This window comes from Pipistrellus kuhlii, unplaced genomic scaffold (genome assembly GCF_014108245.1).
Source record: "Pipistrellus kuhlii isolate mPipKuh1 unplaced genomic scaffold, mPipKuh1.p scaffold_m20_p_2, whole genome shotgun sequence".
NCBI lineage: Eukaryota > Metazoa > Chordata > Mammalia > Chiroptera > Vespertilionidae > Pipistrellus > Pipistrellus kuhlii.
In genome coordinates, this window is record NW_023425515.1 from 186,120,487 (window position 1) to 186,136,082 (window position 15,596).

Here is a 15,596-nt window from a genome sequence, read left to right on the forward strand (position 1 = left end):
TTACCCCAAAGGATAGGAATCTCTGTTTGGGTCCAATTCTGTTTTTCTTTTTTCTTTTTTGGGGTTTTTTTTTTAGGAGGAAACTGAGACCCAGAGAGCTTGAGTGAGGCCTGATGAGGTTGCTAGTGAGTTGGGGCAGGACCGACACTGGGACTCTTACTTCCTGGACTCACCTCAGGCACCAGGCCCCTCCAGGATCCTACTGTCCAGCACAGTTGGGTTCAAAGGGAGGAAGAGAGGGAGGGAGGGAGGGAGGGAAGGCCCACTGGAGAGGGAACTCAACGCCCAATCTCCCAGAAGCCTGGGTGTGAACCGGACCCAGCGCAGCAGGAAGCCTTCTGCTGGCGGCTGGCCGTGCGGTCACCTTACCCTCACTCACCCTCCATCTGCAGCTGGGGAGTGGGCAGTGGGGAGTGGGGAGGGTGGCCTGGGCGCCGTCCCTCCCAAACTGACAACTTAGAAGGGGCGGTTACAAAACCCCGGAAGGAGGCGAGCCTCGCTCCTTCGGTGAAAACTGGCCTGGCCTGTTATTTAGCGACGCTCTGAATAACGGTCCCGCCCCCCCTTGCCCCCAGTCCCCGCACAGGCGGCGCGCAGGCCGGCCCTTCCGCGCCGCGGGCCGGAGCGCGGGCCCTGCTCGGAGCCGGCCTCCCTCCGCCCCGCCGGCCGCTCGCTGGCTTCTAATTAAGCGGCGGGATGGCAGCGAGCCGCCGGCCGCGCTGTAATGTGATGAACTGCCTTTGTGCCCGTGTCACCCAGAGCGCTTTCCGATAAGGCGACGCCGGAGGATCAAAGGGAGGACAGCGGCCGCCCGCCTCCCACCGCCTCTCTGCGCCTCGCCCTCCGCCCGCCTCTCCTGCGGGCCGCCTCTCCCGCCGCGCCCGGCCCGGCCAGCCTCTCGGGGACTCTTTGTCTTCCCGGTGCCCCGGCCTCTCTCCGCCCGGCCTTTCTCGGCGCCTGCAAATGCTCTCCCCGCTCGGTCTTGCTCACTCTCACCGTGCGCGATGGAGCTCCCTCTCCTCATGCTCTCCTCCTCTTCCTCCTCCTCCTCCTCCTCCCTGACGCTTCCGTCCACCTCTGTGCTCCCTGGACCCTGCCTTTCCTCTCTTGATCTCGACCAGGGCCCAGGCACCCAAGTCCTGGAAAAGTCCATTAGATCGCCCGGGGCCCTGTGCACCCCACCCTCACCCCGCTGCCCAGAGGATGGCCGGGGGGGCTCCAGAGGCGCCCGGAGCGCCCTCAGGGTCTCTCCAGAGCCCCCCTCCTCCTTCCCGAGGCTGCCGGGCAGCGCTTCCCTCTCCCCCAGCGCTGAGGTCCTAAGTGCAGCCGAGCCCCCCTTTTGCCACTGCCGTCCTTACACCCCTTCCTTTGGCTCCCGCTTCCCCTTTGCCCTCGACCCCTTCTCTTCCTCCTCCAGGGCCCTCCTCCCCTCGCACCTCTCGGGACCCTGCCCCTTGCCACCGCCCCTTCCCCACCACTCCGTTTGAAGTTGGGGAGAGAGCCGTCTATAGCAGCGAAGTTTCCCCCTTAGGTCACCGTTCTGCCTTGATTCGATTTGGGAAGGCGAGTTCCCTCCTCCCCCCGCGACCCAGCCGGGCAGGGCGCTCCAGCAGGTCAGAAAGCATTGACCCCACTTCCACCTTTTCCTCCTTTCAGCCCCGTTGGGGGCAGGGAAGGCTTAGGACAGCAAAACCCGAGGGGGGCGTCCTAACCCTCCAGCCCCCTCCCACCCCGTCCCCAACGGGGCTGCCTAATCGCCTCATTAGTCTGCAGCGGGGGCGGGAGAAGAGCTTTTTTTCTTCTTCTGGAATTCATGGAATGTGCCCCCCTTTGTCTTGGCCTTCAGGGCCCCAAAGTCCCCGGAGACCCTCCCTTTGGGGGCTTCTATTCTGCAGTCTGAATGGCAGGCAGGCACCGGGCACCCTCTCTTCTGGGGGCGACTCTGTCTGGCTTTAGAGCAGGCACTTCCAGGGCCAGAACGAGGGGCCCTTGTCTATTTCGTGTTTGTATCCCGGGGTTCCCAGGAGGGCTGGAGTCTCATCAACTTTGCCCAGGGTGGAGCTCTCCTTTGCTCAGCCCTCACGCCCTCGGTAAAACGATGTTTTTATATCGCATCGCTCACATATCATGTAACATATAACAGCGATCATTTCCAAAAATTCTTTTTTTTAAAAGCCCACATAATCACCTTACTGCTTTCAGGCGATGGTTATATGTGCTTTTAAATCCTTCCATGTAAAAGCTACTGGAAATATTTGGAAAGCTGTGAAGGGGGGACAGGAGGGGGGACTAATCCGGGTTTACCGCGCAGGCCGGTTTAGGACGGGGTGAGCCTGATTGCGTTATCTCTCCCCAACATTAGACGCCCCTATTTCCCCGCCAAAGAGCTCGGAGAGCGGCGCTGACGGCGGCCATGGTCGCGCCTCGGGAAAATGTGTTATTAATATCTAAATAACTTCCCAGGATGGGCCAGCAAATCTCCCCTCCGCTGTTCCTGGGGATGGATTCGTTTGAAGTCTTCCCCCAGCCTCCTCTTTTCACCATCTCTCCCTCTCTCTTCCCCTTCTTCTTCTTCTTAGCCAGGCTTATTTCAAACTAGTAAATATCTAATTCCTTTCACGGCTGTGCCGGGCGTCCTTTAGGTCCAAAGGCACCTGGAAACAGCCCGTGCCTGTGGGGTGAGCATCAACCTCGCCAGGCAGCAGGGGACCCCAGACCCCACCCTGTGGGACATGAGAAGGGGAGCACGGGGCTGTTGGAGGACCTTCGTCTGGCTGTCGAGCCCTCCCCAGCTGCGCCCTTCCCCCGGAGGGGGGCTTGCCTGGTTCCCAGTGGAGTCCCAGCGGCACCTCCCAACCTACAGCTCCGCAAGGCCCCCGCTGAGGCCCCCCTGCACCCCCAGCGCGCCAGCCTCTGAGGGCTAGTCCGGTCTCTGGGGCGGATAATTACGCTCGGCTCGCCTGTTCGCCCCTCGTTTCAAGTTTGTTTTCTAAACGTCTATTAGATTATATTCGTCCATTCCCCCTCCAACCTTATCTCTCCCTGTCTCTTCTCCCCTGGCCCCGTCACACTCGATTTAGGCGCGAGTTTATCTGGCACACGGCATCGGACCTGGTGTGTTTGCCGGGGGTTCTGGGGCTGCCAGCGAGCGAGCGCCAGTGTTTGCCTTTGTAACAGTTATCCCATTGTTGTTCTTCTGGGTCCCCGCTCCCTCCTCCCTCTCTCCCCTTCAGCTGGGGGGGGGGGGGGAGGTGGTGGAGGAAAGAAAGGGGGCATCTTGTCTGTCCCGCCTAGACTCGCCGGGAGCAGCCGCCTCTCCCGGGATCTTCCTCGCCAGCACAGCCGCCCCTCCCTCCCCTTGGCTCACCCCTTCCCCCCCATCCCATCCCGCGGGCCTCAGCCTCGGGTTTCACGGAATAGCCGCCACCCAGCTCCGCGTAAAGCCGGGAATCGCCAGGCGCCCTCCCGCCTTCCCGCACGCCCCCATTATGCGAAGCTGATCCCACTTTGAACAGCTTCAAATCCCGCCTGGACTCTGTTTGATTAGATTGCCAACCCGGGGTAATCCTTTGATTTGGTGGAGTGTCAATTACCTTTCTCTAAACATACATTTGCCGAGGAGGGGACTTGTTGGTTTAAATCAATGCGGCTTGTTTCTTGATAAATAGGCTATGTGTCTCCCCCCCCCCTCCCTCTCCCAGGCCCCTCTCCCCCTGGGTCCCCTCCCTCCCCTCCCCTGCCCTGCCCCGTCCTCTCCGCCTGCCGGGTCAACAATGCCCCTTCCTTCCAGGTGTGAAGCCCAGGAGGGAGAGCAGCGCCCCCTCCCCCCATTCATTCTCCCCCGGAGCCTAATTAAATTTGGCAGGTCCTTGTACACACAATCAGAACAGCTTCCTCCTGGGTAGCAAACGACCGAAAACCGCATTAGCAGCCTCCGCTGCTGCCAAATTAAATTGTTTCCCACCTCCTCTTACAAGTGTCTAAAACTGACACTCTCCCTCCTTCCCGAGTCTTCCCCGTCACCTTCCTCTCCGCACCTGTGAGCTCGAAGCTTTACACACGGACTGAGGGAAAATGCAAGGAAACACAAACCTGCCTCCTCTCTCAGACACACACCTCTGCCCCCACCGAGAAGCCGGCACATTCCCGGATGGGCTTTGGCATGGGCAACCTTCTCCCCCCTCCTCCCCAGGAAGAGGCACACTCCTCTTTTTTAATCTCGTTACTTTTCCCCTCGTTTCCTATTAATTGTGACCTTGCTGGGCGTTCTGCTTTGGAGAACAATGTGGAGCCCCGGGTCTGATTCGGTCAGTTTCAGCCTAAGTGTACACATTGCCAGATGCATGCTGGAGGCATTGGTGCTATTATTGCTTATTGCTATTATTATTATTATTATTATTATTATTATTATTGCTTATTTCTTCCCATGCACTCCTTCATTCCCCACAGAAGACTGGTTTGACTCTGTGCAAACGCCTCGCCTCTCAAATTTCCTACAAGCGTCTCAGGTTAGGAAAATCTTGTTCTTTTTCGTGCCTCCTCAAACCCTTTCCTGGTTGGGTCCCTGGCCTGTCTGTCCCCTGGTCCTCCGGGAAGGGGCATGGAGGAGCGTCTGTCTGAGCAGATGAGGGCAGCGGACTGTCCACTCCTCTCTCCAGGTGAGCAGAGCCTGGCCGGAACCCCTGCGCGTAGCGGGCTGCACAGTCTCACAACCAACAATCCTAATAACTCAGTCTTAACAAGGATAAGAGAAAAAAAAATATGAACAGCCTCATGAATATCAGCCCAAGGGGAGCAGGAGTGAGCTGTTCAGAGATGAAAGTGCACAGAAATAAAAGCTCAATTTAATCTGCTTTAAAACCCTTCAACTGAACGTTTGTGCTTCAAACTCCGAGAGTGAGGACTGATTGCGGATAAATAGTTTCTTACCATGCCCGGAAGCTATTACACCCCTCTCCTACACCGCTTCCCATTCAGCGGCCCCAGTTTTCATTACCAGCTCTAATAAGTCTTAACGTTATTAAATGCCAAGCGGACGGTAGGAAAATGCGGGCTCAGGGAGGGATCTCTCTTTAGCGTTTAAAGAGGAGCGCTCTTAAACCCCTTCTCCCCGGGCTCCCCACCAAGAGTGGGGCAACCCTGGAGACAGCGTTTGTCAAAAGCAAGGAGCCGAAAACAAAGTTTGTGGGTGTGCACCCTCCCCTCGCTCTGCCCATGGGGCCTCTCGGCTTCTCCCCACCTGGTTGATACGGGTGGAGGTCGGGAGGTCTTTTGGTCTCTACCTTGGCCATGAAAGGGATGTCTAGGGCCTGGGAGAGAGGTGAGTGGTTCCAGGTGGGCAGTTCACCCAGGTGCCCACGGACTGGCCCAGGTACCACACCAGGAGCTGATACGATTTATGCAGACAACTCTCCCAGCACACAGCCCGTTTACACTACACCCATCTACAACCACACTGCACCCCCACACAGAATCTCACTGGTTCAGAATATAACCCGACCCAAGAGCCCCTGGGCACAGTCACACCGACAGACACACACGCCTACGTGGCCACCTAGCTCAGGTCGCAATGCCCAACATGCCCGCTGTCACTCAAACACTGAGACCAGGCTTCTCCGAGACAGGCCCTGGGCTTTCCTTTCGTTTTTGCCACTCCACAGGCCCAGGGCCTGTGCTCTCAGCTTCCCATGGGGACTGCCAGGCTCCTCCTTCATCCCTGGAGACCTGGGCTTCTCATCCAGCTGCAGGGAAAACCTCTATCCAGCGAACTGCGGGCCTCTCAGCTGCCTTTATAACAGCCCAGACCTGCACCCGAAGCCACTTCGGACGCCTTGGAGTCAGAGGGATTCCCCAAACCACACCATCTTTCCACCCTCCTCATTTCCTTTTTTTTTTTTCTCCCTCTCCAAAGAAAGGAGTCTATTGTGCTTCCTTACAGATTGAGCTGGGCATACCCCCACCACACAGACAGACAGACGGCAGACACAGCCCTAAAGTTTCTCGAAATAAAACCAAATCTCCCAGCACTTCACCCAGGGTCCCTCCCTCCCACAAGAGCTGCCTGCTGTGCAGGGTTTGGTGGGAAAGATTATTCCAGTTTTATGTCTTCCATCCCACAAAAAACGAAGCCCAGCTAAGTACCTTTCCAATACAGACAGAAATAAAGACTGGGTCCCCCCCCCCCCCCATCAGCACCACCAGGGGTGCAGGGCTCTGGGCAACCTCCGGAGAGCCAGGGGCTGCTTGGCAGGCAGGGCCCCTCCCACGGAAGACCCAGGCCCCTCGGCAGGCCCCGCGCAGCGGGGTGTCAGGCACAGCTCCCGCCCTTTCTTCCCTCGCCCTTTTGTCCCTACCGGACAGGGTTCTACTTGGGGCCCTGCATGTCAATAGCCCGCTCAGTCCCCGCTCCAGCTGCTCTCACAGGGGGCTGCCTCTGCCCCGCTCCCTCCCCCTCCAACCCGGCCGGTGGGGGCTGGGCCTGGCCGCGCTTTGTCCTCGAAGTTCACCTTCAAGGTTAGGAAAGGCCACTGGGCCCTGGAGAGAGACCTGTGCCAGGAGTTCCCCGGAGGCAGGAGAGGGGAGCCTCCACCGACTTCTGCCCGGAAACTCGCACACAATGTGCTCTTTGCAAGTCCCTGCCCTTTCCCCAAAGCCGCTGTTTTACAGGTTCCCATGGCCACGGCCTTTCCCGCTGCCTCCCGGTGGGCGTGGGGACCTGGGGACCCGCTTCTTTTCCTGTGAGCCGGTGACTCCGGATCTTCGGCTTCGATTTCTCCCCACGCCCTCACATAAAGCAGGACACCTACTGCGCCTCAAAGACAACTTGAGGGGTGGGGGGCGCGAGGGACTGAGGAAGGACTTTCCGGGCTCCTAAAATTTCTTGCCTCAATGAACCACAGAGCCATCCGCTCTCCAGGAGGCGAAGGCGCTGGGAGGATGAATGCCTCCTCTAGTTCTCCTCCAGGAAAGTCAGGGTGCTGGTTAGACTCCAGTCCGCCCAGAGGCCACACCTACAGCACCCCAATCCCTCTCCTTTCCTGGGATCCTGCTCCCAGCTCCTAGCCCCGCCAGAGGCGAGCTCCTCAGCAGGTCTCCCCTCTGCCGCCCTACTCCGCGCCACCGCTATTGGGGGCCTGGCAGCTGCATCGGGAGGGAGGCAGCGGCCCACGCAGCCCGAGCTAATTTTTATTGATTGCGCCGGTCAGTCAGCTGTCAGGCGGGGTTTCAAGGGACCGTTTAGAGAGCGTGTGCAGGGCTGGTTAACAAATTCATTTAGGGAGCCTCAGGCCGGCTCCTCCTTCCTCGCCCCCCCCCCCCATCCCTGGCCCAAGTTTCCTATAAATAATAGATCGACCAGGGACCCGCAGCCAAACCCAGTAACCTGCAGCCCAGCTCCCCCGCCACCGGCCCTGCACCGGGCTCCGAACACACCGAGGGGGCGCCTTCCCACACCCCAAGAGGCTCCTGGCTGCTCTGGAGCCGCAAGTTCTCCCCGAAGTTCTGCCCGCCAGTCCCGGGCGCGGAAGCGACGCGCAATAGAGTCACCCGGGCAGCCTGCAGCCAGCGAGTCACCCGGGCCGGCCCGCAGAGAGCATGCGGAGCAGCGGGGCCCGCGTGGCCGCCGGAGGGTCCCTACCTTTGTCGCCCAGGATGCCGTCGATGCTGTGCTTGGCTTTCTTCTCCCCGTCCTCTTCCTTCTTGTCCCCGTCGTCGTCCTCCTCTTTCTTCCCGAACTTGATTCTGAGCACGCGGCTAATCGAACTCACTAAACCTCAGAAAGTCAAAGGCAACAGAGCGAGTATAAGTTGTTGGGGCGCGGGGCCCGCAGGCCGCCGGGGCCCTTGGGAGAAAGTCCTGAAGCCCCTTCCCCCTAATACTCTGTCCCGGGATTCACGCCCACAGGTCACATTTACACGAGGACAGAGGCCCCCGTGGGCAGGCCTGGCGCACACGGGGGCATGCACTCTGGCAAGACTGGCAGACACAGCCAACTGTGTGTTCCTGCCCTAGACCCATCCTCGCCCTCACCTGTGCCTTTCACGTTACCTACTGGGGTGCACTCACACCCACACCCCCTTCCCCAGGACCCCCCTGGAGGCAGGCCCATAGCCCTAGCTGTTGCAGCCACCTGCAGGTGTGACCCCCCCTGCCTGCACCAGGGCCCATGCACGCACTCCCTGCAGGCAGCCTGGCACAGGACCACAGGACGGGGCCTCACTTGGGGACCCACTGATGGCTGGCGGCAGCAGCAGAACAGACACCGGTGTCTGCAAGAAGGGGGTCCAGGAGCCCAAGGAGATCAAACCTCCTGGGACAGCCCTGTCTCCAGGCCACTTTCTAGGGAAATGCCAGGGAGCGTTTCTGCCTCTTCTTTCCTCCCTCCCCCCATCTCCCTTTCTTCTTTCTCCTTCATCTATCTCCTGTGTCCTCACTGTCTCTCTGCTCCTGTTCCCTCCCGACTTTTCTCCAAGTTCCCCACCATCCGTCAGCGCCCACACATCCCGCCCAAATCCCCAGCGCCCCGCAGCCGGGGCGGGCACACTCTCCCCTGCTCAGCTGCCTTCTCACCTGAGGGCACGGTGCTGCGGTCGCAGTGGCCGTCCTTCAGCAGCCGGTCCCGGATCTCCCAGCTGAACATGCCCGGGTTCTCCCGCTTGTACTCCTCAATCTTCTTCTCCACGTCCGGGGTCGCCACCTGCTTCAGAGGTGGAGGTGGGGGAGCAGGAGCCGGGAGATGGGGTGGGGGGGAGGGAGAGACTTTTAATATCAACTTCCAGAGAGCCCCAGGCCAGGCCGGTGGCTCTGGTAGGCATGCCCTCCTCCTGAAATGGGCTTTGTATCTCTTCAAGGAACCCGTCTGGCTCCACGGAAGGCAGTGTGTGTGGGGGGGGTGTGTGTGGGGTGTGTGTGTGGGGTGTGTGTGTGTGGGGTGTGTGTGGGGGGGGTGTGGAGGGAGAGAGTAAAGATAATGAACTAGAAACCTCCCCAGGACCCACAGATCCCCCTCCTCACTATTTCAGACAACACTGAGGGGGACCTTGTCCCTGGTCTGGGATGGTGACAGGGGGTCGGGACAGATGTAGGGACAGCCCAGAAATGACTCCCTGGCCTCAGAGTCCCAGGCCACCCAGACCCCCGTTTTCCCATTCCTGTGAAATTCAAACGATGGGGAGGAATAGCTGGGGGGTGAGGACTGTATTTTCCATACGAAGCCATAGTCGCCCGGATGGCACAGCATGGTGACAGGGGCCAGGAACCCCCCCCCCCACCACCACCACCGCGGGAAGGAAGGCCTCCGGCCGGCTGCTCTAAGGCAGACACTCACTCTGGGCTTGCTGCCGCCGATGGCCCCGGGCCGGATGGAGCCGGTCTCCTGGTAGCGGCAGAGGATCTTGGACACGCAGCCATGGGACACGCGCAGCTGGCGGGAGATGACGCAGGGCCGGATGCCATGGTGGGCCATCTCCACAATCTTGTGGCGGATGTGGTTGGGCAGGGGGCGCCCATTGATGAAGACCCCGCCGAGCTGGTTGACCCTGCCCTGGCCCAGCGGAGTGGACACTGGGGAAGGGAGGGGAGGAGAGAGAGGGCCGCAGGGTGAGGGTGGGGAGGAGGCCCAGGCTGCGCGCCTTGGCTCCAGTTTTCCTGGAGCCCCAAGACCTCTGACAGCGCTGAGCTCCCCACGTTCCTTAGTTGGGAGCTGTGGCAGGTCAGTGATCAGAAAGAAAAGTCCTGAAGTGGACGGAGGGTCCTGCAGGGACGGAGGGGGTCACAGCTGGCTGCCCCAGTCCCCCGTGCAGTCAGCCCTCAGTCCTGCCACTCTAAGTGGAAGGACTGGAACCTCTGAGGAGGGCAGGGGGAGAGAGGGGGAGTGTGGGGGTCTGGGACCATGGCTCTCTGGCCCCCAGGGTGCAGCTTGGGCAGCGGGTTTTCCTGGCAGGACCTGGGAGGCAAGATGTGGCCCATCCGGCCAGCTCCTCACTCCAAGAGGTCAAGGGGCTTCAGTGTGTCGGGGGCCAGAAGGTCTGGTGGATGGCTAGTGTTGACAGCCCCATTTAGCCGCCACCCTAATGGGACAGCTGAGGACAGGTGATGCCATACCATCCCCCCTTGCCTCTGGGGGCACCAGTCAGTGCCTCAGGGACACTTCTTGCTTCTAACCTCTCGCCAAGTTCTAATTTCGTTTTGGGACGATTGGGGACCTACAGGCTCCGTGTGAGCAGGCAGTCTCCTACAGGAAATACCTGCTTGGGCCCAGAAGTGCTCGGACCAGGCTTGCGGGCTCCAGCTCCGGGAGGTGGCACCCAGAGGGCCGGGGTTCCTGGGGGTGGGGGTCACTTTGGGAACCAGGAGGACGGGCCCTCCCTCCGGGTGTGCGCTGGAGAGGGAACCGCTGTGCCTGGAAGCCTTCATGCAAAGTCTACACAGTTTGCTCGGAAGGTTGGGGGACCCCCGCCGGTACACTAATCCGGCCTCGATCCCCCCAATTTGGGGACTTGGCGGCTGCGGAGATCCGGCAGATTAGAACGATTTCACAGCCGCCGAGGCGGAGGAGCGGAGGAATAATTGGAAGGGAGGAGGTGAGGAGAGGCTCCGGCTGCCGCGCGGTGCCTGCCGCCTCCCCCCTCGCTCCGGCGGTCCCCCCACCCCTCTCTTTGCAAAAAGTGGGTGTCTGAAGCCACCCTCGGATTTAATCAGGAATCGTGCGTCGCCTAGCCAGAGTCCCTCGGTCTCCGCGGCGGGATATGCCATTCGCGTTGGAGGGCCCTTGAGCGCCCAACTTTATATTCAAGAGCCTCTTGAGCGCCCGGCGCCCGGCGCTCCTCAGTATTCTCCGTCATGTTGGGCAAATATTGTCCTAATCCGCCGCGCGTCCCGGCCGCCGCTTCTCCCCGCATTCGCCACGGGCGAGCGCGCGGCAAATCCCCGGGCCCGGCGCCCCCCGCCCGCCGGCCGCTCGCGCGCACTTGATCACGGAGCCGCTCTCCTCGCCGCCGGCGTCCAATTCCGAGGCCCGCGCCGCCGTCTCGCTGCCGGAGGGACCCCCCTCCCCTCTCTCCTTCTCCCCGATCGCAGGCTGCCCGCCGGCCCATCCCCGCCCGGCCTGCCTCTCCCAGCCGTACGCACCAGGGGCCTTTAGAATCACAAGAAAAGTGATTAAAAAATAAAAGCCGCCCCTCTCCGTGACACCCCGGGCTACCTACCCCCGGGAGCGGAATGAGTTCCCAGTGGACAGGTTGAAGACCTTCCATTCGTTAAAAAAATAATAAAAATAAAAAAATAAAGAAAGAAAGAAAGAAAACAAAACAAAAACAAAACGAAGACGCAGGAAAGGGTCTGGGCTGCGCTTCCTCTGCGCTCTCCCCGGCCGGCCGGCGGGGAACCGGCTCCGTCCTCTCTGCTCACCCAGGCGCTGATGTTGGGGAGGACACATCACAAAATGAACGCTCCCTCTGGTCTGCACACCGCGGGGCCTTCTGAAGGCTCTCTCCCGGGTCCCCAAGCCCGAGCGAAAAGTTTGGCGGGGAGCGGGGGGCGGGAATCCGTTACTAGGTATCGTTTCTAATGAGTTTGTTGCAGACCCCAACGCAGGAGAGAGTTGCTTTGGCAGAAGCGGATCGCCTTCCCCGTTTTTAGATATTAAAATAGCACGCACGCTGGTGTTTCGGAATAAAAGGGATAGGGAGACAATCCGGAGAGGAAAAAGAAACATTTTAAAACCAGAGTAGGACGCCCGTAGCCTGGGGATGCAGAGAGCCAGAGCACACCGGAGGAGGGGGGAAAGTATCCGAAAACAGAGGGAAGAAAGGCAATTCCCAGGGACCTGACATTTACCCGGATCCCCCGTCGACCGGGTCAGCTCTGCGGGGGAAAGGCAGGAGCCTCGGACCCTGGAAGCTGGGGCCGATGGGGAGTGAAACCAACGCACAACCCGACGAGGGTCGATCCCAGGAACTCCCTGGGTCTGGCGCCCGGACTTGGACCCAGAAGGGAAGGGGACCCCGGTGCTGCCGCCGCCACCCCTCCCTGGAGACGGCCACCTCTCCCTCCGGGGACCTGGCGTTCCCGGCGGCGGAGCGAGGCCGGGCACCCCGCGCCTTACCTTCCAGCGGGAAGCCGGTGCGGGGGTAGCTCTGCCCGGGCGCCGGCCGCATCATCCTGGGCACCGCGCCGGGGAGGCCCGCCATGGCCGCGCCGGGGACGGACGGCTCCGCGGCCGGCAAAATAGGCGCGTCCCGTCCTCTCTCTTCACCCTTGCTGCTGCGATCGCTTTCTTCCCTTCTTTTTTTTTCTTCTTCTTTTCTTAACCTCTTCCCGCTCCCCTACCCACACGCTCTGCCAGCCCCCCCGCCCCGTACCCCCGGCCGCAGCCTCCGAGCCCAGCAGCAGGGGAGGGGGGAGCGGCGGTGGGGGCGGAGGTGGCGCGGGGAGGAGGGAAGGTGGCGACGAGGAAGTTCAGACAAACAAACACGCCAGCCAAGCCCAAGTCCGCCGCTGCCCCTCCGCTCCGCCCGGGAGGCTGTGCGGGCGGACGCTCCGGGCGGGCCGGCCCCCGGCCTGGCGCTGGGACTGGCGAGCGCCGCGCTCCCGCGCTCCCGGCCAAAGTTTCTGAGCCGGGAGGCTGCGGAGCGGATCCTTTCCCGTATTTATTTATATATTTATTCTCTCGTCCTCCCTCCCTCCCCCCCTCCTCCGCTCCGCACTGGTCTCCACGCCTTTCTCCGGACCACACTCCTGCGCCCTTACGCGCCGGCTCTCACCCCCGCCCCCGGGGCGAGCGGGGAGGGGAGAAGGTGCCTCGGGGGGTTCGGGGCCCGAGGGGAGGCGACGGGGGATGCCGAGGGGGCGAGCGGTGCTCTGGGTAAGTTGTGCAAAGTGCTCCGCTGGAGTACGAGCAGGAGGAGGAGGAGGAGGCCGCTGGCGGAAGATCTGATAGGTTCCGACTCCTCTTTTATTGATGAGGAGGGAAGGGAGTCAGAACCAATAACGAAAAGAAGTTGCCAACCAATTTTTTGTCCCCTATTTTCTAATCCCAGACTCGACCTGGTGTTGGGGGGAGAATTGGAACTGCCCGGTAAAACCCAGGGGATTGTAAAGGCCAGGGGATTGGATGGGGGGGGGGGGGGAGGGGTTAACTTTGTCCCAGCGTCTCCTTTGGACGGATGGGTGGCCCCGCGGAGTGCCGCCCCCCCCCCCCTGCGCCCAAGGCCCTCGCCCCCGGGCTGGCGGCTGCAGGGAATGTCTGCCTCGGCTCCTCTGGATTCTCTCTCTCTCTCTCTCTCCTCCAGGGTCCGCGGCCTCTGCATTCACATCTCCGTTTTCTCACTCTCACACGGAATTTTCAGAGCGTGGGGCCGAGGGTGAGGGCAAGGGAGCGATTTATGACTTTCTCTGGAATCAGTCAGCTCTGAGTGACCAGGCAGGGCCTGGTGCTTAAAAAACGGGGTCTGTAGGGTGTCAGGGACGCCCCCTCTTCCATCGCCCCCCCCATCATGCCCTCATCCCTGGCGCAGCTCCGCGGGTTAACACCCTCATCCTCTCCGCCTGCCAGGCCACACCCAGCACTCATTTGCAGCAGGTAGTCGGGTTCCCTGAGGCTGAACCCCAAAGAGGTGCCGTGCCCAGGATCTGGGGGTCCAAAGGGGCGGGCGGGAGGGAGGGGGCGAGTCAGCACTTGGTCCCACCCCAGCTCAGTGTTTGGAGGGGACACGCCCCAATGGCGCGGTCAGGGGTGGGGGTGGGGTGGTCAGAGAGGCCCTGACATTCTGGCGCTCCTGGGCCTGAGCGACTAGCTGCCCCGGCCCATGGACGCTGAGTCCTGGGGGCGAACCGCCCTCCCAGCGGGGCAGGACGCCGCGGCCGCGGGCCTTTTGTCTCCCCCGGGAGAGTGTCTCCAGCTCAGCGCTGGCGGCGAAATACAATAAAATAAACCAGCCCGCCCTCTCCGGAGCGGGGTCAGCCTCCTCTTGGCCTGGGGGCTTTCCTCAGGCTGCCCCCGGTGCCCGCTCCTCCGCTTCCTCACCTGTGACCTCTGCCCCCTCAGCATGAGACACCCCCCCTCCAGGCACCGGGGCTCTCAGCTCCTGGGGGAGGTGCCCTCTGGGAATGGAGCCCATGGAAAGGTATGAAGCCACCGCTCCCGGCCCCCAGAATTGAAAAGGGGGACCCAGGGTGCCTTGTCCAGACCGGGGTGCCCGCTGCCCGAGTCATAGGGGTTTTCAGGTTCCGTTCTTTGTTGGCAGCGCCACTCCACTATGGAGTGATGGAGGGCCACTCCTGCCCCAGGAGAGACTAGGCCTGTGTGTGTGTGTGATGTGTGTGTGGTGTGTGTATGTGTGTGTGGTATGTGTGTGGTGTGTGTGTGGTGTGTGTGTATGCGTGTGTGGTGTGTGTATGATGTGTGTGTATGTGGTGCATGCGTGTGGTGTGTGTGTGTGGTGTGTGTATGGTGTGTATGTGTGTGTGTGTGTGTGTGTGTTGTGTGTGTGTGGTGTGTGTATGGTGTGTATGTGTGTGTGGTGTGTGTGTGGTGTGTGTGTGTGGTGTGTGTGTGTGTGTGTGTGTGTGTCTGGGAAAGATGAGGTAGACTTCACATCTCATCCTGCTGGAGGCTCAGGCCTGTCTGGACCCCCCAGAGGTGGCTCTCCATGGCATGTGCATGCATATGCATGCAGCTATACACATACATATGTTACATATATTGTTCACTCACTCATGTATTCACTCATCACTGATCTCCCTCTGGGCGCAGAAGGACTCAGGGCGCCTCTGCTCCTTCCCTGAGGGAGGCAGCCAGGGCCGCTGTGTAGGCGGGGTGTGTGCGGCGCTGCTGGAGGCTGTGGCCAGGGGGAGGGCCTGTGTGTATAAGCGAGCATCTGTGTCCGTGTTTATGTCTTGGCGTCTCTCCCATGTTGCCTTAGTGTAGCTCCCTCACTGTCCAGAGGTGTAAGTGGTGTTTGGAGAAAGGACCCTGGCGCGAACCTGGTGCGGAGGCCAGAATACCGTCCTTCCTCTCCGCCTTGGCACTGGGCCCCTCTCCCAGCGGGTGGGGCGAGCCTAGAGCAGGACCCCGGGGTTCAGGGCCCACAGCTGGGCAAGCAGAGCCACTTAACCCGTGGCACGGCTCCTGCCCTCCCTGGCAGCCCACTCTGAGTGGCGGGTCCAGTAGCAAGGAGCCCGCCCCCCTCCCCCCTTAGCCTGCTCCCCCAGACCCAACGCTGGTGGGCCAGCCCTGCCGGGTCACAGCCTGGGGATTCCGTGGGCTCCCGAGGGGCAGGTGCGGGGCGGAGGGGAGTGTGTGTCGGAATGAGCGTGGCTGGTCTCGCCTGCTGGAGACCAATTTCACAAATGATTTTTGCAACAATTAAGAAGTGTGGCGGGTGAAATGGCGATTTCACATCCAGCAGGGAAAGGGGGTTCACCTGGGAGGGGGGCGGCTTCGGCTGGAGGTGGGGCTTGGAGTTTCCCCCTCCTCTCAGTTCCCCTCGCTCACCTGCTTGCCCCAGTGCACCCCCACAGAGACAGTAATCAACTCCTAAGACCCCCAGTCACCGCTGTCAGCACTGAGGGCCGTCCTCTGCATTGCGGTGCTGGGC

General features: G+C 61.1%; 1 protein-coding gene across 2 annotated transcripts in view; it reads right to left on the reverse strand.

Moving 5' to 3' along the window:
• Window positions 1-12,318, reverse strand: part of PAX7 (paired box 7) — a 93,988-nt gene extending 81,670 nt beyond the window's left edge. Inside the window, exons 1-4 of one of the 2 annotated variants that reach the window (XM_036445816.2) lie at window positions 12,104-12,318; window positions 9,326-9,561; window positions 8,569-8,698; window positions 7,637-7,765 (exon numbers count right to left, since the gene is read on the reverse strand). In XM_036445816.2, coding sequence (XP_036301709.1) covers window positions 7,637-7,765; window positions 8,569-8,698; window positions 9,326-9,561; window positions 12,104-12,188 — 580 coding nt within the window. In that variant the 5' untranslated portion in view covers window positions 12,189-12,318. Of the gene's footprint in view, window positions 1-7,636; window positions 7,772-8,568; window positions 8,699-9,325; window positions 9,562-12,103 lie in introns of both variants that reach the window. The other variant, XM_036445814.2, reaches the window with a different exon arrangement.
• Window positions 12,319-15,596: the final 3,278 nt, after the last annotated feature.